The following is a 25,880-nucleotide window of genomic DNA, read 5'->3' as shown; positions in this document are numbered from 1 at the left end:
GATAATAGCATAGTGGTTGAGTTTGTCTCTCCTTGGGGTGCGCTTCCGAGGTCATACAGGCTGCCGGCCAAGCCACACTGTCTTGGGCCGTTGGAACATAGGTAACGTGCAGCTCTCTTTGTGTGTGTGGCTATTGGACGCCTTTCAGCACTGCTTTCTTTGCCTTCAAGGCCTCTGCTGTGGCTTTGGCTTTGGCTTTGGCTTTGGAAGAGTCAGGGGCTTCTTTCTTTGCTTTTGGAGCCATCTTCATGGAAAGAAAAAGTGTAGAGATTTATAAACGAAAGCAAACCACTAAAACTCAGTCTGTTTTCTCTTACCGTCATTCCTAAGAATGGCAGAGAGAAACTTGCCTCCCTGCGGGGAGGCTGCTCCTCGGCGGCACGCCTCCCCACTCCCTCAGTACCCCAGCATTAGTGAGCGTCTTTTAAGTTCCACTGCTGTCCTAGCATCGTAGAGGAGGTACAGAATCATAGCCTTGCTCAGGGGATACCACCTAGTCAGGAAGTGAGACTAAAGACAGTGTAAGCTGGAGGCCCAAGTCCACAGATGGGCAGTGCTTGTCAAGCACGGCATCGAACCTTTTTTTAAAATTGTCACATTTTAAAATTTGGATGATATGATATCAAAATAAAACTTGTCATTATGAATTTTCAGCTTCTCTTGAAAACTAGGAAGATCTAGCCTCACGAGATGCATGCAGCGGGAGCCTGCACTCTGCTTACTGCCACTCTACCCCACCAGCTGTAGGCACCTGAGTCCTCCCTGGACCACCTGTTTCTCCTCCCCTGCCACCTGCCACTGCTCTCACACTTGCGTGTCCTTCCCCACCCTGTAGAGCACCAGGTTAGTTTCCTGGCTGGTATGGGCCGGAGCCTTGGTCTTTCCTCTCACCATGCCCTCCACACCCGCTGTCGGGCTGGCCCTCTCAAAACCATGGCTTCCCGGAAACCAGCCATGGCTCAGATCCACAAGGTTTATCCCTGTTTTCCTGTCAGAATTTTATATTGTATTTCCCATTACTGTCTTACCACCAACAAGAGCATCCCCCATCTGGCCAGACTTCTTTCCTTGCTGGTCCCCACACCATTCCTCCCCTGGCACTTCCTGTCACCTTTACCTGTACTGCTCCTTAGCTTGAATTACTATCTTCTGTTCTATCTAAATCCTGCCTGCCCAAATTCTTCATCCTTAATCTAGCCCAGTGACTTCAGGGAGCTCTCTTTACCCCCTCCAAGTTTCTTGTCTTTCCATAGATTACAGACTCTCCTTTACTGCTCTGAAATTGGCTCACCTCTAGTGGGCTTATCTTTCTCTTCTTAAGGGCAAGCTGTTATTCTGTGAATTGTGGGGAGACAAGATAAAGCCTTCCAGAAAGAATTAGGCTCCAGATTTGCCTAATAAAAAAGGTATTCAGCTTTACAAGACAGTGGCATAGTGGATAGAGCATCAGACTGGGATGCAGAGGACCCAGGTTCGAAACCCCAAGATTGCTGGCTTGAGCACAGGCTCTTCCAGCTTGAGCGCAGGCTCACCCAGCTTGAGCACAGGGTCGCTGGCTTGAGCTCGGGGTGCTGGCTTGAGCATGGGATCATAGACATGACCCCATGGTCTCTGGCTTGAGCCCAAGAGTTGCTGGCTTGAGCCCAAGGTCACTGGCGTGAGCCAGGGGTCACTCACTCTGCCATAGCTCCCTGGTCAAGGCACATATGAGAAAACAATCAATGAACAACTAAGGAGATTAAGTAGCGCAATGAAGAATTGATGCTCTTCATTTCTCTCCCTTCCTGTCTGTCTGTCCCAGTCTGGCCCTCTCTCTGCCTCTCTCTCCTTGTCTCTATCACACAAAAAGGGGGAGGGTATTCAGAGGTACTATAAGTCACATAGGCCAGGAGTCTGGAAGGTTTGGGGCAGCAGAGCTCAGAGTGGACAAAGGACCCAACACAAGGTCTGGCCTACAGGGACCGACAACCCAGACTTAGAGTTTAAATGAAAGCTTCGGACTTAGCAAGGAGCTGGAGCACTGATGGGGACCAGAGTCCAGAGCAGGGCCTGTACTCCTGTCATTTGTATTTCCTGCCCAGGGAAGAAGCCTGCTTCCGAGCAGGAGTGGGCCGGGGCCTGCACTTATCACTTACCCTCCAGTAGACGGGCAGAGCACGTCTCTTTTCATCCTTGTGGTGTCATGTGGTCATATTGTTTTATAAGTTGTTTCCTTTTCTTTAGAAGGTATGTGTTGAATATTCCCAACTACATAAGTGATTGGCTTCTTAAAACAACAAAATACTGTTTTTGCCTTTAATATCTTCATTTTTAGCTTTTTATTTTATTTATTTATTTATTTATTTATTTAATTTTTTTCTCTGTATTTTTCTGAAACTGGAAACGGGGAGGCAGTTAGACAGACTCCCGCATGCGCCCGACTGGGATCCACCCGGCATGCCCACCAGGGGGTGATGCTCTGCCCATCCGGGGCGTCGCTCTGTTGCAACCAGAGCCATTCTAGCGCCTGAGGCAGAGGCCACAGAGCCATCCTCAGCGCCCGGGCCAACTTTGCTCCAATGGAGCCTCAGCTGCGGGAGGGGAAGAGAGAGAGAGAGAGGAAGGAGAGGGGGAGGGGTGGAGAAGCAAATGGGCGCTTCTCCTGTGTGCCCTGGCCGGGACTTCCACAGGCTGGGCCGACGCTCTACCACTGAGCCAACCAGCCAGGGATCCTAGCTTTTTAGAATCATTCTTTTCCCAAAATAGACTTTTTTTTTTAAAAAAAGGAAGTTATAACCAGTTTGTTTGGAGGCTACCATAATTATACCATGACAAACCTAACCTAAAAGAGCGTCCAAATTATTAGACTCTATAAGTCCCTCAGTAGACTGGAAGTCAGTAATGGCGGCTAAATCTCTCTTTCCATGACTTCCTGTTCTCACTAAGAATAAAGAAAATTTTATTGCAGAGGAACCTAAATGGGGAAATAATAGTCATTTTTCTGCATTCAGAAATAGAGGACATAACCTATACTTCAGCCAGCAGTTTTCAATTTCTTAGCAGCGACAATTTAAGTAAATTTCGTGAGTTGTGGAGATCTAACTTTGCTATGATTGACAATATAAAATTAGCCTTTTCTGCTGTTAAGATTATCTAGCCTTGCTATCAGTCAAGTGGAATGTGGAATGAGGAATGAGATTGCACAGCTATGGATTTGGTCATCATTAAAGTCTTCAGAGGGTTAAAAGTTACTTCCTCTGATGGCTGTAAAACTGCACATACACACAAACTGCTTGTTTTACATCTTTGTCACTAGACGGTCTAGTTGCTGCATTTTTATGTCTAAATTATGTTACAGATATATTTCAATAAACCACAAAGAACCACCATCTATTCTAGAAGCTGGCTGGCTGTGCTTAGATAAACATCTCATGCAGTACCTGTGTTATTTTATAGACTCTGGGATCACAGTGACGTTCTGAAAGAAGACCTTGAAGGCCGTGGAGCAGCTGTCCTTTACCAGCCTCGGAGTCTGTCCCCTGGGAGAGGCAGCAGTGCCCAGCAAGTCAGGTACTACTGTCCTGAAACCCCTGCTGTGATGGGGCGGCCTGTCACGCTCCCAGGTGCTTTTAAGAAAAGGGTCACAGAGTTGCAAAACACTAGTCCATATGGTCAGCACTGGGGTGGACACGTGTAGTCATCGGTGTAAATTTTTTACCAACTTCACCATCTACTTCTTTGTAAAGGTAATTCTAATTGTTAACTGGATATATTCATTCAGTCTGTGCTTATCTCAACGTTTTAAGGGCTCACATGGTCGGATAGCCTTTGGATATGTCACATTAGCATACCTGGGAGAGCAACCCAACATATAACCTCTATAGCCACGGCCTAGAGCAGGCATGGCAACAGTTTTTGCCCCTGGGCCAGATTAGAAAGAAAACTTTTTTCACAGGCCGGATGAAATATTAAAATTAAAAAATGTTAAATACAAAAGCGATTATTTTAAGTAAACAAAATTTTATTATGTAATTTATGAATAAATGTGAGTTAAAAAATTTTAATATACAATATTATTTTAATAAAAATTAATTACATACGTATAAATATCCAAACTGTATCACAATCAATCGAAACAACATTTTTAATTAATAGAATGAGCTTGAAGGGGTTATATCACAAATAAAACAATTATTTTGTTTTACAAACAGCCTGGACACATTTTCAGTTATCAACTGCATATGCTACAGTGCCACTCGATTCAGCACACTTGACCACAAAAATAACGACTGTTTGACCTTGGGTGCGCACTGGCAAACTCTGCCTAAAAGAACTTGGGTTTCACATCGCCGCTAAACGTCAAACAGTTCATATCGAGTACAGATGAGTACAAAAGTTGTAAATCTTTATAATGGAATTTTCTTAAAAAATAAGTATCTTGAATCCATTTAACCAATTATTAGAAGTTAACCCTAGATTAGTCACATGCGGAATTCTTTCCCACATATCACTATCTTCTTAAATATCTCTATTTCCAATAATCAAAGAAGCTTCCGCTTATGAGTAGCTGAAATTTTAAAGTGGCGGAGAATATTAAAAATTTAATCGCGGGCCGCATAAACTCATTACGCAGGCTGTATGTTGGCCATGCCTGGCCTAGAGGGATGTCCTTGGCAGGTCCAAACCCCAGTTGGATTCCTGAATTTCCAAGGTCATGCTAGTGATACAGGCTCCCAGTCTAGAAGATACAGGTCTACAGTCTACAAGTATGGTACCTACATCAGCAGCATCAGTAAAACCTGGGAACAGAAACTCACCTTCTCAGGCTCTACCCAGGACCACTGAATGAGGAATCTGGGAGTGAGCCCAGCCATCTGGGTTTTAATGAGTCTTTAAGGGAACTCAAACCACTCAAGTTTGAGAGCCACCACTCAGAGGATGTGTTGTAAATGGCCATAAAGCTGGGATGAGAGAGAAGTTTGTTTACAGGGTAGTTGACACATGTGAGTCATGCTTCTTGTACATCCTTCCTAAGTCAATCAGGAATCTATTCCAAACCCGCTACCCCCCTGTTAGACTGTCTGGGTTTCCTCCCATGACCTCAGAATCTTTGTGGCATCTGGACTGTTTAGTTCACATACATGTGCAATACGTGTAATGGTTTGTTCAGTGCTGGCACCTGGCAAGTGCCGAATTCATAGTGCACAAATGTTACCAGTGTCCTGACTCTGATTTTTATTTTGGAGACTGCATTTCTTCTTATTAAAATATATATATTCTTACCATTTACTAGTAAAGAACAAATTGTTATTCAAGTGTGGTTGGCATATGAGTATCTGGAAAAGCCCACCTGAAAGGACCTCTTTTGGCTGAGCAAGGGAGAGGGACGTTAGGTCTAGTCATCTCACATCCGATGTCATTTTCTGTCCCTTTCATGTGCCACGGAGGCTGCTTCTTGTAACGATATAAATAGGGAGGACGACATGATTTCATTTAGAGTAGAATTCAACAGAAATCTAGTGTGTGTTGGACGCCAGCAAAGAGTATATGGGGAAGTCAGATAACAGTCTCGGAAAGGACCCTGCCACGAAAAGCTTGGCCAATCATATGGCTCCTTTTCACAGACTCCCTGCAAGGATGGCCATGGCTCTTGCACTCCTTGCCCAATCTGTCCTGAAATGAATCTGCAAGAGGGCCTGGTTTTGTGCCTTCATGTGGGCTTAGCTATACAGAAATCACAAATTCTAGATGCTGTACCTCTTTCGATAGTTTATCTGCTATTTGACCCCATGCAAGTCCATTAATGCGTTTTGTCTTTTTGTGGAGTCTATATAATAATTACATGAAATCTTAGCTGGATTTTTCGTGCCAGGACCCAAATAATAGTCACAGTTGGTGGGATTATTAGTAACCAGAGTCTCGCTTGACTTTGCCCCTGCAAAACCAGTGTGCACAGTCACTAGACAGGCTGGCCTCTGATAATTAATCCAACCCAACTCATTTAACTCATTTAATTCATCCTAACCCAACTTATTTTCACATTTAATTCAACCTAACGAGACATGCTGTCTGGCCTGAAACACAGTTAATTTACTCATTATGAGAAATATACCAGCTGACTAGACTAAAATTTGCTGGTGGCCTGTGAGGGCATTTTCTCAGTAGGAAAATCTGTTGTGAAACAAAATACAGTGGCAAATACAGGTTCTTTACATAGAATCAGAATAAAGGAATTGGGTGGTATTAAGACATCACTGAGATCTGGTCAGAACTGAGGGGACTTCTACCAAACTAGCCAGAAAACAGAATCATTCTGGGAAGTTTGTTTTTTCTTTTTTAGCATTTTTTTTATTAATTTTTAAATGTATTATGTTAAAATGGATTAAGTGTCCCACTCAATATAATACCCTCACCCCCAACAATGTGCCCCCATTATACCCCCTGTGTCCCCCTCCCATTGATTCCTTCCCTCTGAGATGTGCTGTCCTGTTATCTGTATCTCTGTGTTACGTAGATATAATTTCACTAATCCCTTCACCTTCTCTACTCCCATCCTCTCATTCCCCTTGCCTCTGACAGCTGTCCCTCTGTTCCTCATGACCTCACCTCTGCCTCTATTTCGTTCCTCAGTTCACCATGTTCATTAGATTCCACATATCAGTGAGATAATATGATATTTGTCTTTATCTGCCTGGCTAATTTCACTTAGCATAATAATCTCCAAGTCCATCCATGCCATTGCAAAAGGTAAGATTTCCTTCTTTTTTTCAGCCGTGTAGTATTCCATTGTGTATATGTACCACAGCTTTTTAATCCACTCGTCCACTGACAGGCACTTGCACTGATTCCAGATCTTGGCTATTGTAAACAATGCTGCAGTAAACATGAAGGTGCATATCTTCTTCTGAATCAGTGTTTTGGGGTTCTTGGATATATTCCTAAAAAGGCAGTTTCATATTTAATTTTTTGAGGAAACACCATACTGTTTTCCATAGAGGCTACACAAGTCTTCATTCCCACCAGCAGTGCAGGAGGGTTCCCTTTTCTCCACTTCCCCCGGCACCTGTTGTGTGTTGATTCGTTATGAGCGCCATTCTGACTGGTGTGAGGTGGTGTCTCATTGTGGTTTTAATTTGCATTTCTCTGATGATTAGTGATGTTGAACATTTTTTCATATGCCTATTGGCCATCTGTATGTTCTCTTTGGAGAAGTGTTTATTCAGTTCCTTTGCCCATTTTTTGGTTTGTTTTTGTTTTTATATTTTTCTGAAGTTGGAAACAGGGAGGCAGACAGACTCCCACATGTGCCCCACCGGGATCCACCCGGCATGCCCACCAGGGGGCAATGCTCTGCCCATCTGGGGCGTTGCTCTGTTGCAACCAGGGCCATTCTAGCACCTGAGGCAGAGGCCACAGAGCCATCCTCAGCGCCCAGGCCAACTTTGCTCCAGTGGAGCCTTGGCTGCGGGAGGGGAAGAGAGAGACAGAGAGGAAGGAGAGGGGGAGGGGTGGAGAAGCAGATGGGCGCTTCTCCTGTGTGCCCTGGCTGGGAATCGAACCCGGGACTCTGCATGCCTGGCTGATGCTCTACCACTGAGCCAACTGGCCAGGGCCCCATTTTTTAATTGGATTGTTTACCTTCCTAGTGTTGTTTTAGAAGTTCTTTATATTGCCATAGCTGGATAGCTCAGTTGGTTAGAGCATTGACCAGAAGCACAGAAGTTCTTTATAAATTTTGATTATTAATCTCTTATCAGACATATTGGTGAATATGTTCTCCCATTGTGTGCGTTGTCTTTTTATTTTGTTGTGCAAAAACATTTTAGTTTGATACAGTCCCATTTATTTATTTTGTCCTTTATTTCACTTGTCCATGGAGATGTATCTGCAAAGATATTGCTCTGTGGGAAGTTTTTAAACAAGTTCAAGGATTCCAGTGATACATTACACTTTATTCAAGTCTTGGGGAAAACTAGGGTTAGTAGATCAGGCAGAGGTTATAACAATGACTATATTTTTCGCTCCATAAGACTCACTCCCCCCCCCAAAGTGGAGGGGGAAATGCCCGTGTGTCTTATGGAGCAAAAAAATATGGTATTTTATTAAATATTTTAACATACCATTTGGTTCAGATTTTTTTTTTTCTTATTTTCCTCCTTAAAACCCGAGGTGTGTCTTATGGTCAGGTGCATCTTATGGAGCGAAAAATACGGTAAGATTTATTAATGAAGGTTCTGAATTGTACCTAGATTTACTTTTTTTTTTCCCACTTATGAAAATTTTTAAACATACAGAAAAGTAAAAGGAAATGTATTTCAGTGAACATCCAGGTACCTGCCATCCAGTTTCTACCTTTGACATTTTATTTATCTGTTTATTTAGTCTTTTCATTCATCCATCTGTCCATCTCCATATCTTATTTTTATGTATTTCCAAGTAAATTGCAGATATTAGTACACTATTTTTAAAAATTTTACTTTGAGGATTTTAAAATAGTCACAAAAGTAGATTTAACAGTATAATGAAGTATCCATGTACCCATGACCCAAATACACCAGTTATCAACATTTTGCTAATCTTGTTCTATATCTTAACCTCTCCCAGTTTTTTTTCTTCAGTGGTTTAAAACAAACACATTTCACTTACAAATACTCACAAATACATCTCTAACATATAAGGATTTAATATATTACTATTTAACAAAATTATTTTTCTTTATTTAATACCTAGTACTTATCGTTGTTTTTGATTACCTCAAAAAACTCTTTTTAAATTTTGTTTGAATCAGAAACCAAAAGATATTATCTGTAAATTGGTGGTTTGATCCAGATACATGGTGATAGTCCATACCAGCTATTTTTGGTTAGCTGACATCATAGATGGTGCTTATACTTTTTATTATACTTCCTCAGGCAGCACGTGACATCTGGTCATCTCTCGTTAGTGGTGCTAAGACAAATCCCTGGGTTCGAGCATTGGCAGACTGATGTCTCTAATATAGAGTCTACTGTTATGCAATCAGAAAATTAGTATAATTTCCTACATGTATGAATTTTCACTTTCAAAATGGTGACTTCTAATTCATTCATTTCTTCTGCATTTGTTAGTTGGAAGAACTTCTCTCATTAACTACTTGGTAATCCTGAAATGCATTTTATGACCACAAAGACAGGATGAATATGTGTGTGATTCTATCCCTTTACTTACCAATTTTTAGAATAATGGATTGTTGCCCTAGCAGTCTCCAAAGGGTTTTTTTTTTGTTTATATTTTTAAATGTGGTAAAATACACATAACATAAAATTTACTATCTTAACTGTTTTTAAGTGTACAGTTCAATAGTGTTAAGTACATTCACATTATTGTGCAATCAATCTCCAGAACATTTTCATCTTACATACTGAAACTCTTCCCTGGCCAGGTAGCTCAGTTGGTTAGAGCATTGTCCCCATACACCAAGGTTGTGGGTTTGATCCCAAGTCAGGGCACATACAAGAATCAACCAATGAGTGCATAAATAAGTGGAATGACAAATTGATGCTTCTCTCTCTTTCTCCCTATTTGTCTCTCTCCCTCCCCCTTCCCCTCTTTCTCTAAAAATTAATTAAAAAAAAAACAAAACCATTCCATACTGTTAAACAATTCTCCATTTCTTTTTCCTCCAGCCCCTGGCAAGCACCGTTCTCTTTTCTCTTGCTATGACTTTGACTACCTTATGTGAGAGGAATCACACAGTATTTGGCTTCTTGTGGCCAGCTTATTTCACTTAGCATAATGTCCCTAAGATTTATCTATGTTTAGCATGTGACAAGATTTATTTCCTTTTTAATGCTAAATCCAAGTTTTTTATTTTATTTTTTTATTTTTATTTTTTATTCAGTGAGAGGAGTGGAGGCAGAGACAGACTGCCTCCAGAGCACAAAGGTTAATCATTTTTAAATAACAGTTTCAAGATCCTACATGTGCCCTAATCAGAATATACCCAGAAAGCCACTAGGGGGCGGCGATACTCTGCCCATCAGAGGCATTGGTTGCAACCAAGCTCTTCATAGCTCCTGAGGCAGAGATCACAGAGCCATCCTCAGCACCCAGGGCCAACTCACTCCAGTTCAGCCATGGCTGCAGGAGGGGAGAGAGGGGTGGGGGAGAGAGAGAGAGAGGGAGAGAGAAGCAAGAAGAGGGGTGGAGAAGCAGATAGGCTCTTCTTCTCTGTACCCTTACCAGGAATCAAACTCAGGACATGCACATGCTGGGCCAACGCTCTACAACTGAGCTGCTGAGCCAATAGGCCAGGGCCAGTTTTTACTTGTTAAATTTATTTTTATTTACTATTTTTTAAAGACTTTATTTATTTATTTTAGAGAGGGGGGTGAGGGGAGGAGAAGGGAGAGGAGCAGGAAGCATCACATCCCATATGTGCCTTGACTGGGCAAGCCCAGGGTTTTGAACTGGCGACATCAGCGTTCCAGGTCGACACTTTATCCCCTGCGCCACCACAGGTCAGGCCTTATTTTTATTTACTTTTTAAAAGAAGTCATGGCTTTTTATATACTAGCTGTGTCAGTCCATTGTCCTGTTTTTGGCCAGCGGGAGCCCCTCCAAGATAGCTCCTGACATGACTTACTTTCTGGTATGATAAGGTGCACCAGGCTGTCTTGTACATTTCTTGCCTCAGACCTGGAATAGGGAATTTTTCTAAAGTGCCCTGGTTCCTCTTAGCATCTAAATATCATAGTCTAGACTGCAAGATAGACTTACTTTGTGAGTCTTTCCTAATACTATCTTAATTTTTTTTTAATTATAAGTAGACCACAGGAAGAGTATAACAAGGATAAACTATTGTAAGGATGGAAATGTGATCTATTTCTCTTAACTACATTTAAGAGGAGCCTGACCATATATGCAGTGATTTGAAACCATGGCTACGCATTAGAACACTCTTTAAGCCTTAAGAAATTGTTATTTCTAGCCTGACCTGTGGTGGCGCAGGGGATAAAACGTTGACCTGGAATGCTGAGGTCGCCAGTTCAAAACCCTGGGCTTGCCTGGTCAAGGCACATATGGGAGTTGATGCTTCCTGCTCCTCCCCTTTCTCTCTCTCTCTCTCTCTCTCTCTCTCTCTCTCTCGTCTTTTTCTCCTCTAAAATGAATAAATAAAAATAAAAATAAAAAAAGAAATAGTTATTTCTGGGCCTCACCCTAGACCAATTCTCCAGGATTCTGTAGGGGTGGCACCAGACCCCTAGATTTTACAGAGCTTCCCACGTGGCTCCGAGATGCAGCCAAAGTGGAGAATGCTCGTCTACCAGTGAAATCATAACCAAAATAGAACGAATGTATACCTAGACTCCAAAAATTTCCTTCATCCAGAGTATGTAGGACTTTTCTGTATAACCTATCTTCTACTATATTACGGGGTCTTTAAAAATGTGGAAATCTTAGAAAACTCAATCTTAGAAATCTCTACTGTTTCTCCAATTTCTGTTTTATAGATGTGAACAAGCACCAGCCTCAAGCATCTTAAGGGCACACCTGGGTCAGGGTGTTGCCATCTTGAAACAAGATGATGATTCTATCAAAGGAGAGGGAGCTGAGCTGTCTGAAGTCTTCCCAGTCAAAAATATGGACCAGAGCACAAAGGTTAGTCGTTTTTAAAAAACAGTTTCAAGATGTACAAGGTAATGTTTTAAGGCAACAGTTATGTTCTTAACATAGTATTTGAAAAAAATAATAAGTGAGGTTCTGTGGGGTTTTTTAACTTTCTGATCTCAGATCTTTTGCATCTTGTTTGGTGTAGAAATTTTACCCCTTTACATCAAGTTAATACAGATCCTAGAGATTATCTAATTAAACACATCTACCACAACATTTTCCAAGGAGTTTATTAGAAGCATCTTGTAGCATTCTGGTTTTCTTTCTCTACCCTGTACTTTAGAAACACTGTATGGTGGTCATTTATGTCAATTCAGCAACTATGTATCAATCCATTTCTGTACACAGGCCCCAGTCCAGATCCATTGGAGGGAAAAATATAAAATGTGGCCTCACTCCAGGGAATGGCATAGTAGGACACATGTAATAAGAAAATGGCAGAGAATATAAGGTATGGGCCTTCAGAAAAGGGAGCTAAACCATCTGGAGCAGCAGTGAGGGCAGACTTTACAATGGAGGAAATTGAGGACATGGGAGATGATCGTTAAAAGACAGGCTATGAGTGCAGGGTGGGGCAGGGCGAGAGGAAGGGCTGTTATGAGCCAAAGAACAGACCAGGAAAGCCAACCAATATTCAGGAAATGGAGCCAGTCATCCACTATGGCTGAAATGTGGGCTCCGGGCTGGGGATGGTGACCGAGACAGTCCGAGGTAGTGCGGTCCCAGCTGTGCAGGGTCCAGCCCAGGCTAGGGAGCTTATGTTTTCAGTTTGCAAGGTTTTAGTAAGCAACGGGAGCGTTTTTGAGCAGGGCTGTTATAAAATACTGCACTGCCTTAGGGAACTTCACCTGCTTGGATTAGGACTGAGACCACAGAGGAGGGGCCGTGCAGGGGTTGAATTTAGGAGCTGATGCAGACGGAGAGTGTTACACCCCTGAACAGGAACTGGAAGCTGGGGAGCAGATTCCCGAGGGGAGTACAGGGGGCAGAACCAGAGCCCAGATTTAGAGCATTCCCATCGTAGTCTGCCATTCCCTAGAAAAGCCATGGTCGGGGAGATGGTCTTTCTTCTCCAAAGTTTGATGTCATGAATTTTTCTTATTTCAGTATGATTTTTTTCACCCATATACATAATATATGGTTTTCTTTTTAACTTTTTATTTTTATCATGCACATAGTTCAGAGATTCTACATGTGCCCCTCCTGGAGCCTTGCCTTGCCAACTCTGTCGCAAAGTCATACACCTGTGTTGCTGTGTGGTCCGGAGTCTGCCACTGCCCCTCACGCCTTTCAGAGCCTTTTCAGTTCTCAAGTCCTTGCCCTTTCCTTGCCTCTTAAACTCAAAGAGAGTAGAAGGATTTTTTAAAAGTATATCAAACATATATACATAGAGTGATGCAGTGTACCCACCAATCCCATGCCCACCAGCCCAAATTCACAGACATTATTACCATCATACTGTATTGTTTCAACCCTCCTCCTCCTCATCTGCCTTCTCTCTTCTATCTTCCTTTCTCTCCTTTTCCTTCCCCCCTCCTTCTCTTATCTTCGCTCTTTCCCCTTTCCACTCCTTGCTCTCCCTTTTCCTGCACTTTCTCTCCTCTCTCCCTTCCTTCTCCATCTCTTCATCCTCTAGCCTCCTTCCTCTCCCCTTCTTTCTTCTGTAATAAATTATTTTAGCTATAGTTACAGTCCCCATGTGCCTCTCTAGGATCTCATGTTCCTTTTCAAAAATTACTTTGTGTATATCCTACTTGCACACATTTTCACTTTACTGCACCTGTGTGACTCAGTAATTAACACAGTTTTGTTTTGGTTGAGGTATGATACTCTTTGTATGAATATTCTCTAAGAAAAAAACAGTGTTCCTTAGGAATAACAGAACCTGTGTCTTGTAGAACCATTTCACATTTGTTAATAAATGTAGATCTCAAGAAGGATTTCTTCTTCCTATTTTATTGTCCATTTTATTTAGTACTAATTTGTAATAACATTGTTTACAGCAAGCACGTCACCTCTCAGCTGTGTCAAAGTTGAAGTAAATACTGGTTGAATGCCCTTTGTGATCTAATCTTTTTTTAAAGGATGTTGTCTATATTAGAAAACATATTCCAAGTTCCAAACAATCAATCCACTTATAATTTTTAAATAATAACTCAATTATTAATTAGAGGAACTGCCCGTTAATAACTTAGAAATTAAAGGATATTCTGTGTTGTTCCTTTAATTCAACTTGATCTCATCTTGGAATCATAAAAAATACCAATAAATTAATGACAGCCTCTATTTTTAAAGATGGAAGTAAGCAAGCAGTTTCACAATTATGTCCTATCTGAAGAAATGCAGAGCCCCAAAGAACCATGTTACCGAAATAATATGGGCAAGGAAAGCCTTGGGGGCTTTTTAGGGCAAAATTCTTTTATTGGTTCTAGAACTGTTTTGGTTTATACGTCATCCTTTTATGATTAGCAAAATCAAGTATCTTTGAGTTGTTTTCCTGTGTTGAAACAATGTATACATTTAGTAAATAATGTGGGTTAAATATTTCTCTACAGATAAAATTCTTAAAAGCGAGATTTTCAAAATTTAAGAAAGCTCTACTAGCAATTCCTTGGTTAAGTGAAAGTCTAATGAAGCTCAGAAATATTTACTTTGATCTCTTGAGTAAATGGCTAATTAAACAGCCACATGTAAATGATGTTTACCTGTGGGTCCCCTTGCTGTCAGCGAGAGTCAATCCATCTCTTGAGTAAATACATCATTAAAGCCCTGAATCTCGGATTATGGCCCCTTGAGACTAGATGAGATCCACAGCACCCGCACAACCTGCTAGACAATTACATCATCGAGCTGCTGCTTTAAATTAGAAACATTTGTGATTACTTTATCTGAACAAAAAGGGAGTTCATGCTTCATTAGAATACAAAGCACCTTGATACTCCTTTTCTTTTAAGTGATGCTTGCTTGTTTCTACCTGGGAGAAATCCAGGCAAAGCAGAGTGGTCTGCTGGTGTCACTGGTAGAGGAGGTCAGTCCTGTCCTATCACGTGCACACATCAGACAGGTAGGACTGGTCACAGAAACCCCTTCACCTCTCCCTAATGATGGGCTGGTTTCTTGTTCATCTCTCAGAATCTTTGTGTCCTGACTCAGGAGACTCCTTTCCCTCTCTTTTAATCACTACATAAACTCCCCTTCCTTTTCTAGAACTTAAAGTAACTTAAGTGATGATGCTTGCATTTCTCTATAAATACTGAAAAATTGACTTCCAGTGTGCAAGAGGAGGGTTTGAGAAAGGGTCAATTAAATCTGTATAAGGGGAAATGTCATCGGCACTCTACATCTGTGGTTTTTAATTCTCTTGCCTTTCTGTATCTGCCTTAATAGCGCTGCTTTACATATAGAAGGGATTCAGTTTTATTAAATGCTTTCCCATACTTCCTGTTTGTATTGTCAAGGTAAGAAACATTCAAACCACCCTGTCCGGATGGCTCAGGTGGTTGGAGCATCATCCTGAAGTGCAGACGTTTCCAGTTTGATCCCCGGTTAGGGCACATGCAGGAGCAGATGGATGTTTCTGTCTCTCTATATATATTCCTTCTTCCTCCGCTGAAATCAGTAAATAAACGTTAAAAAAAAGAAACATCCAAACCTGTAGATAATTTTTATAAGTTTATTTGAGTCAAACTGATGACAATTTCCGGGAAGCAAAATCTCAACAGTTTGAGAAAATGCATCAAAAATGGCAGTTTTACCACTTATTGTATGCATCAGCATCAAAGAGGAAGACTTAGGGAATTATATAAAATTCACTGGTGATAGATTAAGGGGATGGGAGAAAGCAAAGCTGTAGAATTGCAGAAAAAGTAAAACAAATGTACTTCTTTCACATTTGTGGGTGTAGGCTAGTTAGCAGTTAGCAACTACATGATAAAAATAACAGTGAGGGGTTTTGTGGTCTCTGCTTTGGTGCGTGGTCCTACTCTTAGGGGTGGGGAGGGAGAAAGAAATTACTTTGACATTCCAGAGGTGTGTTGTCATAGATGCAAAGAGACAACAGGCAGGCTCAGTTAAGGTAAAGACTGACCTTTGCCAGGGGAAACTGAGGCAAAATACGTAGGCCATGACTACTTGCCATGAACTGCTTTTAGTTAGAAAGTTTAATTTCAGACGATCCTATGTGGTACTGAGTTTGTAAGGCTGCCACGCAGGTCTCCTCTGAGCTTGTCTGGTTTAGTATTGCCCCCCCCCCATTCCGTCCACAGTATTTGTACCACCTGCCACAAAAAACAGATTTTTTTTTCTATCTGCCATATGTTTTCTTTAAAAAAACTAGCAAGGAAAAAACACACAAACTTGGAATGTTAAAGTAACTAAAAAGAAGAAAATTGCCTGTTCTATGGCTCTCCATGTTTAAGCTTTGATATTGTTGTGTATAGTTTTGCTATTTAATGTATTGACATGTGTTACCCTGTTTGTATACAGAGCTGCTTTTTGTCCTATTTGTCACAGTTTGAACTTCCTTTCATACTCTCACGTGTTCCACATAATTTCACATGGCTGTGCAGAGACCCTGTACAGCTATCCCAGTCTCTTTAACCAGGCTCCTGATAATGAGACTTAGTTATTTTTAATTTTCCTCTACAAAAATGGTTTCAGAGAACATCCGAGTGATTCAATTTTTTACAAATAGCCATGCTACTTAGAATGCATTCCTCCATGTAAAGTTGTTAGGTCAAAGGTTTTACGAATCCCTCAGGCATTGCTGTGCCCTGCTCACTCTGTAAGGGCATCAGAGTCACCTGGGATGTATGAAAATGTTTCTCCAAGCTCTTTATGAAACTGGGTGCTGTCACCTCTTTTTTTTTTTTTTTTTTTTTTTTGAGCATCACATTGAAAAGTGCAAATGACATCCAATTCTTTTGTTCATTTGATCTTTACAGTTGAGGTCAAATTTTTCCCCTGCCTATTTGTTAGCCATTTGTATTCTTTTATAATTTGTCAATTTATGTTCTTTGCTCATTTTTCTATTATGTTAGTAATATTTTTTATTAACTTGTAAGAACTCTTTTTATATAAATTTTTACAATTTGTTGCAATATTTTCAGCAGTTTGATTTTTCCCTTTCATTTTTTTTAGTGGTATTTTGGACACAAAGTATTTCTCATTAATATCTTCATTCATCTATTTATGTATTTGAGTATCACAATTGATAAGTTTCTGGGTATAAATGAAGAGTCAGCCTAGATCAATGGTTTTCAACCCTTTTACACTTGGAGACTGGTGAAAATAGAATCATTTCAGGGACTGCTTAGGCAGAAATCACCGGGAGCATAAGCAAATACACCTAAGATCACTGGGTCTATAATCTTCATACAACATTAGAGTGGTTAACTGTTTCATGGACCAGCACGGAATTTCTGGCGAACCAGTCTGCAGAGCAGCAGTTGAAAAACACTGTCCTAGATAACTCTTGGGGTTCTAGACCTAGTGGGATCCATATTTAAACTGAACTTTTAAGAAAAATTCTAGTAAAATTGAGCCAATAATCCAAGATATCCTGCTAAGTGTAATTAATATGGCACTTACCTTTTGTAAGATCTGAAATATGGAGTTATCACCATCAGTCATTTTGCAAATATGTGCCTTAGCACTGAGTTTCTGAGTTTTTTGTGCTGGCTCCTGGGAAAGCAGGAAAGTGTAGGACCAGTTTGTTGTTATTGACTTGGGCTTCAGACTGCTATGAACAGTGAGACAGTCTCCAGCCTTTGCTCCTGGCCTCCAAATGTATAAACTCAAAGAGCCTTCATGAGTTAACAGATAAGTTAAAACCAATGCATCGTCCATTCATAAGCATTATCAGAAGGTAATGGTAAAACTGTTGTGTGGTGGCATTTTTCAGGTTGCAGAGTGCTGCAAACCCCTATGGGATGTGTAGGGCAGCTTGCCCACTCTGCTCTGGGCTTTTGCTCTGTCAGTGTTGTGGGTTAGTGTTTCAGTCTCAGATTGTAAGCTCATTCAGACTGGGGCTTCCTTAGAAATACACCTTTCTAAAAGAGCTACAAAAAATACAAAGGTTTTCCCTGACTCTGCAGAAGTTGTTTTGGACTAGAAACCTCCTGAGCATTTGTGTTGATTTTTGTTTCTGGCCTTGCTTGTTGTTACTCCCTCCTTGTTTGGGACTGATACTGCGGGTTCCTTTGTGATGGGTGATGGCCCACTAGGCAGAGCTCCTGCTCTTTGTTGGCACCATGGTCCAGTAGACTCAAGCCTACTGTCTCATGTTATAATTTGATAGTTCATCAAAATTATTATAGATATAAAACACTCATCTTTGAGAAATTATCCATACAATTATCTTATAAGGTAAGCCTTTTTATAAACTTACCTATAAAAAAAAGCAATCCTAGAAATATATATGTGTAATGAGTAATGAAGATAAACAGGATAAAATATACAAGATAAATGAAAATCTGCAGTACGCTCACCACTTAATTTATCTCGCCACGGTTAAAAAAGAGGGCTCAGTAGAGAACTGTTGGATGTGGTGGTATTCCTACCAAGCATGTAAGGACTCATCAGAAGGATGTTTGCAGTATTATTATAGCATTTTATTCTGTGTACTTTTGAAGCCCAATTGGAACCCAGCTACAGCAGAGGAGAATCTCATATGAAAAGGTTATACAAAACAGTGAGAGAAATTGTGTATCATTATGGAGAGACTAGTGAGAAGTAATCTGAGTCATTGACAATCCAAAACAGTTTTCATTGTCTACAAACTCTATAGTAAAAATGTGGAAGGCTTCATTAGTCCTTTAACAATTTTATTTTTAAAATGTGTGTTAAATGGCTATTATGAACTCTTGCCAAGAAATTATTATTGTTGTATAAGGTAAAATGGGGAAGAAATCCATATTTGGAGTGCTCTCAGAAAGTTTGGATTACTGGAAATATCAGAAAGAAAAAAGTATGGCTTTATAACTACAGAATTTGGGCCAGTTCTTTTTGTTCATATTTTAAACTGCTTTTCATATCCAGGATTACTGGAGAAACAGCATAGGAGCTCAGCTCCTGTGTGGAGAGCCTAGATCAGGATGGGCAGAGCCCTAAAAACGAGGTACACCAGGGTGGGACAGAAAGCCACGGAGGGTGGAGGGGTGACAGTCAGGGAGCTGATGCTACTCTTCACCCCTCTCTTGGAAGATTTTGGAAGCAGATTCAGAGCAGTGGTCTATGTAAGCAGCTGAGATTGGGGCTCTATGGCAGTCAGTGATGGGAGCCAGCCCTGGCCTAAGCTTCAAGGGCAACACTCCCACCTGATCCCAGTCTGCAGACACAGGGGCCCTGTGCAGATCATCCCAACAGAGAGGCATCACAGTGGAATGAATGCAGGACTACTGTATACAAACAGAGGAAAAGCTCCCTGTGCTCACTCGGCAGTAAGTCCTTTGGCCAAAGAGACTAGAGCTTCTTAAATCCCCTGAGATCATCTGTTCCAGCCTCTAGGATAGGCTGTGGGCTCAGGAAGCCAGCTAGTCTGAGGGAGGCAGAGGGCAGAGGGCAGGCACCTTGCAGAGCTTTCAAGGCCTTCTATTTTCAAATCCAAACTTACAAGTCCAGATCTTCCATGTCCTGCCTCAGTGATTCTTCCTGTTAGGGCATCCTTGCCTTCTCTCATGTTAATTACAAGAAAAGATTATCTTCCCTCTTGTTCACTATATGATTATATTTTTACTGCTTGGCTCTTGGACTAACAATGGCCTGTGAGGCTTTGTCCAGCTCCATCATATTAATGTGCGGAGTCTCCTCTTCGTTCCCCATAGATTGTCTTGGACACTGCCCTGTACATATTTACTACTGTTGTCAGATACCAATGAAACCACACCAAGGTTTCCTCGCCCAGCCGCCTGGGCAAATTACTTTTGAGTAGGAAATGAGAAAGAAACACATACTCTGGTAGCCGGACGATGTCATCATTGGTCCTTTTACTCTTTACCAGCATATTTTTAAGAGTGCTGACCTGGAAATTAAGAACCCTGGCCAGGTAGCTTAGTTGGTTAGAGCATCATATTGATACACCAAGGTTTCAGGGTCAATCCCTGGTCAGGGCACATACAGGAATAAACCAATGAATGCACAAGTAAGTAGAACAAGGTGATGATCTCTCTCTCTCTCCCTCTGCCCCCCCCCACCTCTCATTCTCCCTCTCCCCCTCTCCATCTCCCCCCTCTCCCCCTCTCCCTCAGTCCCTCTCCTTCTCTTTCTCCCTTTCTTCCTCTCTCTCTAAAATCAATCAATCAATTTTAAAAATTAAAATAAAGAGCTAGAGAGAAAGGTATGTATTACCCTCTCCTGTTACTCGCCACTCTTTGGCTGCCTCTCATGTTGGCTGTGGTAGAATCTGTGCCCACCTCCCTGCCCAGGACACAGGAGGTGAAACCCGGGTGGCGGCAGCTTGGTGGTTGCGCTTCCCCAGCTCCCAGCAGACTTAGCAGCAGAGCAGCTTCATTCTTGATTGATGCTTGCCATTTAACACAGTTCACTTTTTGCCTAGTGTCTCCTCTGCGGCCACCAAGTCTTCCTGCAATCTTCCCATTTGGAGGAAGTTCGGGACCATTTGTAGAAGGATAGAGATACCACATTTTTCCATAGCTTTTTCTCAATCCAAACCAAAGGATTTATGCAGTGAAAGAGAAAATTTTGGATAAACTAAGCCCAGATTAACCAAATGGTCATATCTCATATACATACTTCACAAGTAGAGGAACACTCTGTATAAGATTCAGTTCTCAAAAAAATGTGTTATTTTCAGTGTAAGTTGTTATAAAGAATTAAATTCTGTTGGTTAATAATCAGATGATATTTTATCTTGAAGACATTTTAATTTCAGTTAAATGTCAGAAAGCAAATTAAATCCTAAGTAAAACTTAACCTAAATTGTATTTGAAAGCTGGGTCTTTGAGACGAAGGGGAATGTAGCTACAGTTGTTTTGATTTCCTTGTGCTTTCTTTTAAACACTGTAGGCCAAGGCATTATTGAAAAGCGCCCCTACAGAAGAGTGTGAAGACGGCTTGGCTATTCACAGTAATGAATCATCTTGCAGCCTGCCATCTATTCTGAATGACAATAGCGAAATGAAGAAAGCAAAACCCGCTCCGTGGGTCAACAGAGTTCTTACAAGGGAACAAGGTAACGATTGTTAAAGGGTTGGTCCACAGCAAAAATGCATTCAGAGTCAACACGACACCCTCTTTTTTAAGGTGTGCCTATAAAATAAAGGGGACTGGAGAATACCTCTGTTTTAATATGCATAATAGGTTATTTGTTCTATAACACCTTTCAATAAATGTATGGTTTTGTTTAGTCTAATTGTAGGTCTGCAGTTATGCTGAATTTCCAATAAATTAAGTTTTTATAACTTGTGAAATCTTAACAAAACTCATCCCTGGGCAGTAGATAATTTTGATCATCCTACAAAGATGAAGATGATTACATTAAAATAATTCCATAAAGTACTGTGAAGTTTTCAATAATCACTAAATAGAATTTACTAGTAATTTATAAACATTTTTAAGATTGTCTTTGTAACACAACATTATAAAAGTCAAAACAGATGAATAAAAGTCAAGGAATTTAGGCACCCCAAAATTTAAAACCAATTTTAGTACCCAGAAATTGTGCTTATCTTAGCATTACAATTAAAATGTGTCAGTAAACTGCTGTAGTGGTATTTTCAAGGCAGCTATCAGAATGTATTTGATCTACATGCACAGGACTTAAGGCTCACTTGTTTTAAGCCCTATGCAAATTTGATGTCAGGCTAAATTATTTTACATGAAAACAACTTAGACACCTTAGTTTTAGTATAGGTTTCCTTTTAGGAACAGTACTGTTTCAGGCAAGAAATAAACCAAAAAAAGTGGGGGAGGGGGAGACTAAAAATAAGAGGACTGCTAGTTTAAAAAACAAGCCAATCCTAGTCCATAAATATAAGCCCTGAGATACACTTTTATTATCATGTGTTTGGTTTTTAGAAGTTTCAAGTGGCTGTAGAGACGAGAGCAAAGAAGAAAGCATGGTGGCAAAGAGTCTAATCACAGGTAAAGTTATGGTTGCCTAAGAGTTTCAAACACAGAATTCAACCTTGTTATATAATTAGAACATTCTAGTTTAGTGGTTTGTGGGCTCCGTTAAGAGCAGGTATGTTCAACTACTACAGGCTGGAGCAGGAGAGTAATTATAAGAACACATAATCATAACTTGCAAGCATAACATTAACACAAACTAAAGTGGAAAATAACCATGTCTATTGAATTCTTCATAATCATGTTATACATTTACACATGCAAGCATCCTCCATCGCATAGTCTTTCTGCACCTGCGTCTGTGTGAAAAGGTCAGTTGCCCTGGGGAACTCCCAGTCATTACTTGGTAAACTACGGATGTTTCTGATTTTACTCTTTTCTTTCCTGTGATAATTGAATGTGTATCATTAAAATAAGAGCTGGGGGGGGGGGGGCGAGGGTGTTAGGCATGAGCTTGTTTGTGCCTCAGTTACAAAGCCTGTCTGGTTATTTAAAAATTTTAGCAATAAGGTTTCATCAAGACCTGTTAAGATTTCTGCACATGTATTAGGTTTATTAAGATGAAATCTGAATATCATTTTTTGGTTTTAGAATATCAACAACAGCAATTAGTATTCTGAACAGAGTTCTATTTGTTGTACATCTAAATTTAGTAGTACCTTATTTTGTCAAGTGGTGTGCTACTTCATTATAAATTCAAAGGTCTGACTTTAAATATTTATACAAGTAAATACGCCATTGCACTGAGGTGCTGAGGCATGCATCTGCATATGTGGTAGTTTTGTTGTTTATATGCAGAAAAGAATGGCTTTCTTTTATGGCAATACAATTCATGGCCTGATGATTAATTTTGTAAACTCATGTTTTTGTGATGAACTCTGTTTTGAAAAAGGAGTTTATAGTAGAACAATTATTGTATATATTTTGCATCAGGTAATGTTGAAAACAGAGGTTTTCAACAACAAAAAAATACAGAGGTTTTCTTTTCTTTTAAACATTTCCCAGTGATATGTTTATTGCATTTTTAGTCTCCATTTTGAGAAACTGTGGTAGAGTTCCCTATTTTTTTTAATGGCAGTGTAGATGGTCCCAAACTGCACATAACCAAGAAGTCTTTGGATGCTTTTCTTTTGCATTTACCTTTGAATGTGTATCCAGTAATCTCGGAATTTATTTCGGTTAAAAGTATAAATGCTTATTGAGGAGAAACCAAGAAGTGGCCTTGTTGCTCATTCTTACTTGTCCTTTAAGTATTCCTTCCAATCATCTCTTGATACTAGAAGGTGACTCTCCCCCAAATTATTGCAAATGTTATTTTCTCGTAAAATTTTTTATTGAGGTATAATTGACATATATATAGTACTATGTTAGTTTCAGGTATATAGTGTAATGACTCATTGCAAAATGATCACTACAGTAGGTCTAGCTAACATCTATCACCATACACAGTTACAAATTCTTTTTCTTGTTATGAGAACTTTTAACATTTACTCTACCAATGATCAAATATGCAATACAATATTATTAACCTGAGTAACTATGCTGTTTGTTACCTCCCCATGACTTAATTTATTTTATAACTAGAAATTTATATCTTTTGAGGCCTTTTTAAAATTCATTTTTTAAAAATTACAGTTGACATATAATACTATATTAATTTTAGGTGACAACATAGGGGTCAGACATTTATATAACTTGCAAAGTGATCACCCTGATAAATCTGATACCTGTCTGACACAGACATAGTTATTATAATATTATTGACTGTATTCTCTATGTTGTACTTGACATCCCTGTGACTATTTTCATAACTGTCAATGTGACTTTTTCATCCCTTTCACCTTTCACTCGTTTCCCCACCTTACCCCCAAGCTGGCAATCATCAGTTTGTTCTCTGTATCCATGAATTTGTTTTGTTTGTTCATTTATTTTGTTTTTAGATTTCCTTATAAAGTAAAATCATATATTTTTCTTCCTCTGTCTGAGTTATTTTACTTAGCATTATACCCTCTAGGTCCATGCATATTGTCACAAATGGTAAGATTTCATTCTTTTTTATGGCTGAGTAGTATTCTGTTGTATATATGTATCACATCTTTATCCATTCATCTACCAATGTACAGTTAGGTTGCTTCTATATCTTGGCTGTTGTAAATAATGCTGCAATGAAATAGGTGTGCATATATCTTTTCAAATTGGTGTTTTGGATTTTTTCAGATAAATACCCAGAAGAGGAATTGTTGGGTCATATGGTAGTTCTGTTTTTAATTTTTTAAAGAACCTCTGTGCTGTTTCCCACTGTGGCTGCACCAATCTGTATTCCCATCAGCAGTGCACAGGGGTTCCCTTTTTCCACATTCTCGACAACACTTGATATCTGTTAACTTATTGGCGGTAGCCATTCTGACAGGTCTGTGGTGATATCTCACCATGGTTTTATTTGCAGAAAATTGGTACCTTTTGACCCTTTTCCCCCTTTTCACCCAGCTCCCATCCCCCACTTCTAGCAACCAGCAGTCTGTTCTCTGTATCTGTCTCATAGAGTTACTTTATAAGAGAAGAGACAGTTAAGTGTGAGGGTTTCAAATCTTCCTTCTCTTCATGCAAAAAAAGGTGTGATGGGCCCAGAAGTAATAAGGGCTACTTGCCGTTAAGAGTTTTAAAGAAATTGTAATTCCAGCAACCTTCTGTCACTCTATCAATAGTTGACATTAAAAAAAAGAAAACTGCTTTGTGCCTACTGTATGCCTATTGTATGACCTGATATATATGAAAAGAAACACTTCTCAAAACCATTGACTTTGTTGGAGCACTACGGTTCTGCCCTGGCCACCGCACTCTCTTCATTTCTCGCTCCCCACACACTGGCCTACCCCTGAAGTTCCTGAAGTTAATGTTTAGGACCTTGTGCATCTTGGCTCTGCTTAATACCATTTTTGTGTCTGTCATTGAAACTACTTTGATCGCTGAGTTCTTGACCATCATCTCTTTATTAAACTTTTGTGTCTACGCCCTGGCCGGTTGGCTCAGCGGTAGAGCGTCGGCCTCGCGTGCGGAGGACCCGGGTTCGATTCCCGGCCAGGGCACACAGGAGAAGCGCCCATTTGCTTCTCCACCCCTCCACTGCGCTTTCTTCTCTGTCTCTCTCTTTCCCCTCCTGCAGCCAAGGCTCCATTGGAGCAAAGATGGCCCGGGCGCTGGGGATGGCTCTGTGGCCTCTGCCCCAGGCGCTAGAGTGGCTCTGGTCGCAACATGGCAACACCCAGGATGGGCAGAGCATCGCCCCTGGTGGGCATGCCGGGTGGATCCCAGTCGGGAGCATGTGGGAGTCTGTCTGACTGTCTCTCCCTGTTTCCAGGTTCAGAAAAACAAAACAAACAAACAAAAAAAAAACCTTTTGTGTCTTTTGTCATATTATTTGGAGATTTGGCCTTTGGTAAAGTAAGTCAAGTATGTAGTTTGATTTATGATAGATTCTGCCTCCCCACTTGTAACATATCTATTGAGGCTTTCCTATTTATATAGGCTGCATTCCTTCTAGAATATTTCAAAGAAAGGGACTATTCCAGAGGCATCCTCTGACTGTTGAGGAGACGTGGCAGTGGAGCCATCGGTGTCTGCTGTTTAGTCTGTGCTTATTTCTTCTCTGCTCTGAGCCTTGGCATTGGGAAGCAGACATACATAGTCCCTGGCAGGTGTGGCTTAACGTTAAAATGAGCTCATATGTGTGAACGTGCCAGGCATGTTCTAGACACTCAGACATGTTAGCTGGGACTTCTAATAATATTGGTGGGAATGTGCATAGTAGTATTGGTCTTATGCACTGGGTTGAGCATTTGAAACCAGCAACATCTAGTTTGGAAGAGCCTCACAAAGCAGACTCAGAATGGGAAGCAGCCAGGTGGGGGGGGGAGGACCACCCCCCTGGGCACCTGCTCGCTTCCTGCCCTCTTTCCTCAGGCGCACTGCTGAGGGTCCTCGTCCTCACCGCCCATGCTTCCTGGTGGTACCACTAAATTAGTTTTTGCATGAAATTCCACTTGAGAACTCAACTGATGAGTTGAATTCAGAAGTATGTTTACTTATCAAAAAAAAAGAAGCTTGAAGAGATTTTCATGCTACTTTTAGAGCTTCTAAGTAGTCCCATGAAGAAACCCTTAGAG

At 40.6% G+C, this 25,880-nt stretch overlaps 1 protein-coding gene and 1 non-coding gene across 2 annotated transcripts in view; both read left to right on the top strand.

Moving 5' to 3' along the window:
• KIZ (kizuna centrosomal protein) overlaps nucleotides 1–25,880 on the top strand; it is a 131,135-nt gene that overhangs the window by 71,446 nt on the left and 33,809 nt on the right. The window contains exons 7-10 of the mRNA XM_066386976.1: nucleotides 3,436–3,549; nucleotides 11,472–11,619; nucleotides 20,656–20,821; nucleotides 21,667–21,732. Coding sequence (XP_066243073.1) covers nucleotides 3,436–3,549; nucleotides 11,472–11,619; nucleotides 20,656–20,821; nucleotides 21,667–21,732 — 494 coding nt within the window. The remainder of the gene's footprint in view (nucleotides 1–3,435; nucleotides 3,550–11,471; nucleotides 11,620–20,655; nucleotides 20,822–21,666; nucleotides 21,733–25,880) is intronic.
• Nucleotides 24,728–24,803, top strand: TRNAA-CGC (transfer RNA alanine (anticodon CGC)). Its single transcript has one exon. It is a non-coding gene; the product is annotated as a tRNA-Ala (tRNA).

This window comes from Saccopteryx leptura, chromosome 5 (genome assembly GCF_036850995.1).
Source record: "Saccopteryx leptura isolate mSacLep1 chromosome 5, mSacLep1_pri_phased_curated, whole genome shotgun sequence".
NCBI classification, from domain to species: Eukaryota; Metazoa; Chordata; class Mammalia; order Chiroptera; family Emballonuridae; genus Saccopteryx; species Saccopteryx leptura.
This window is presented reverse-complemented; position numbering and strand designations above follow the sequence as displayed.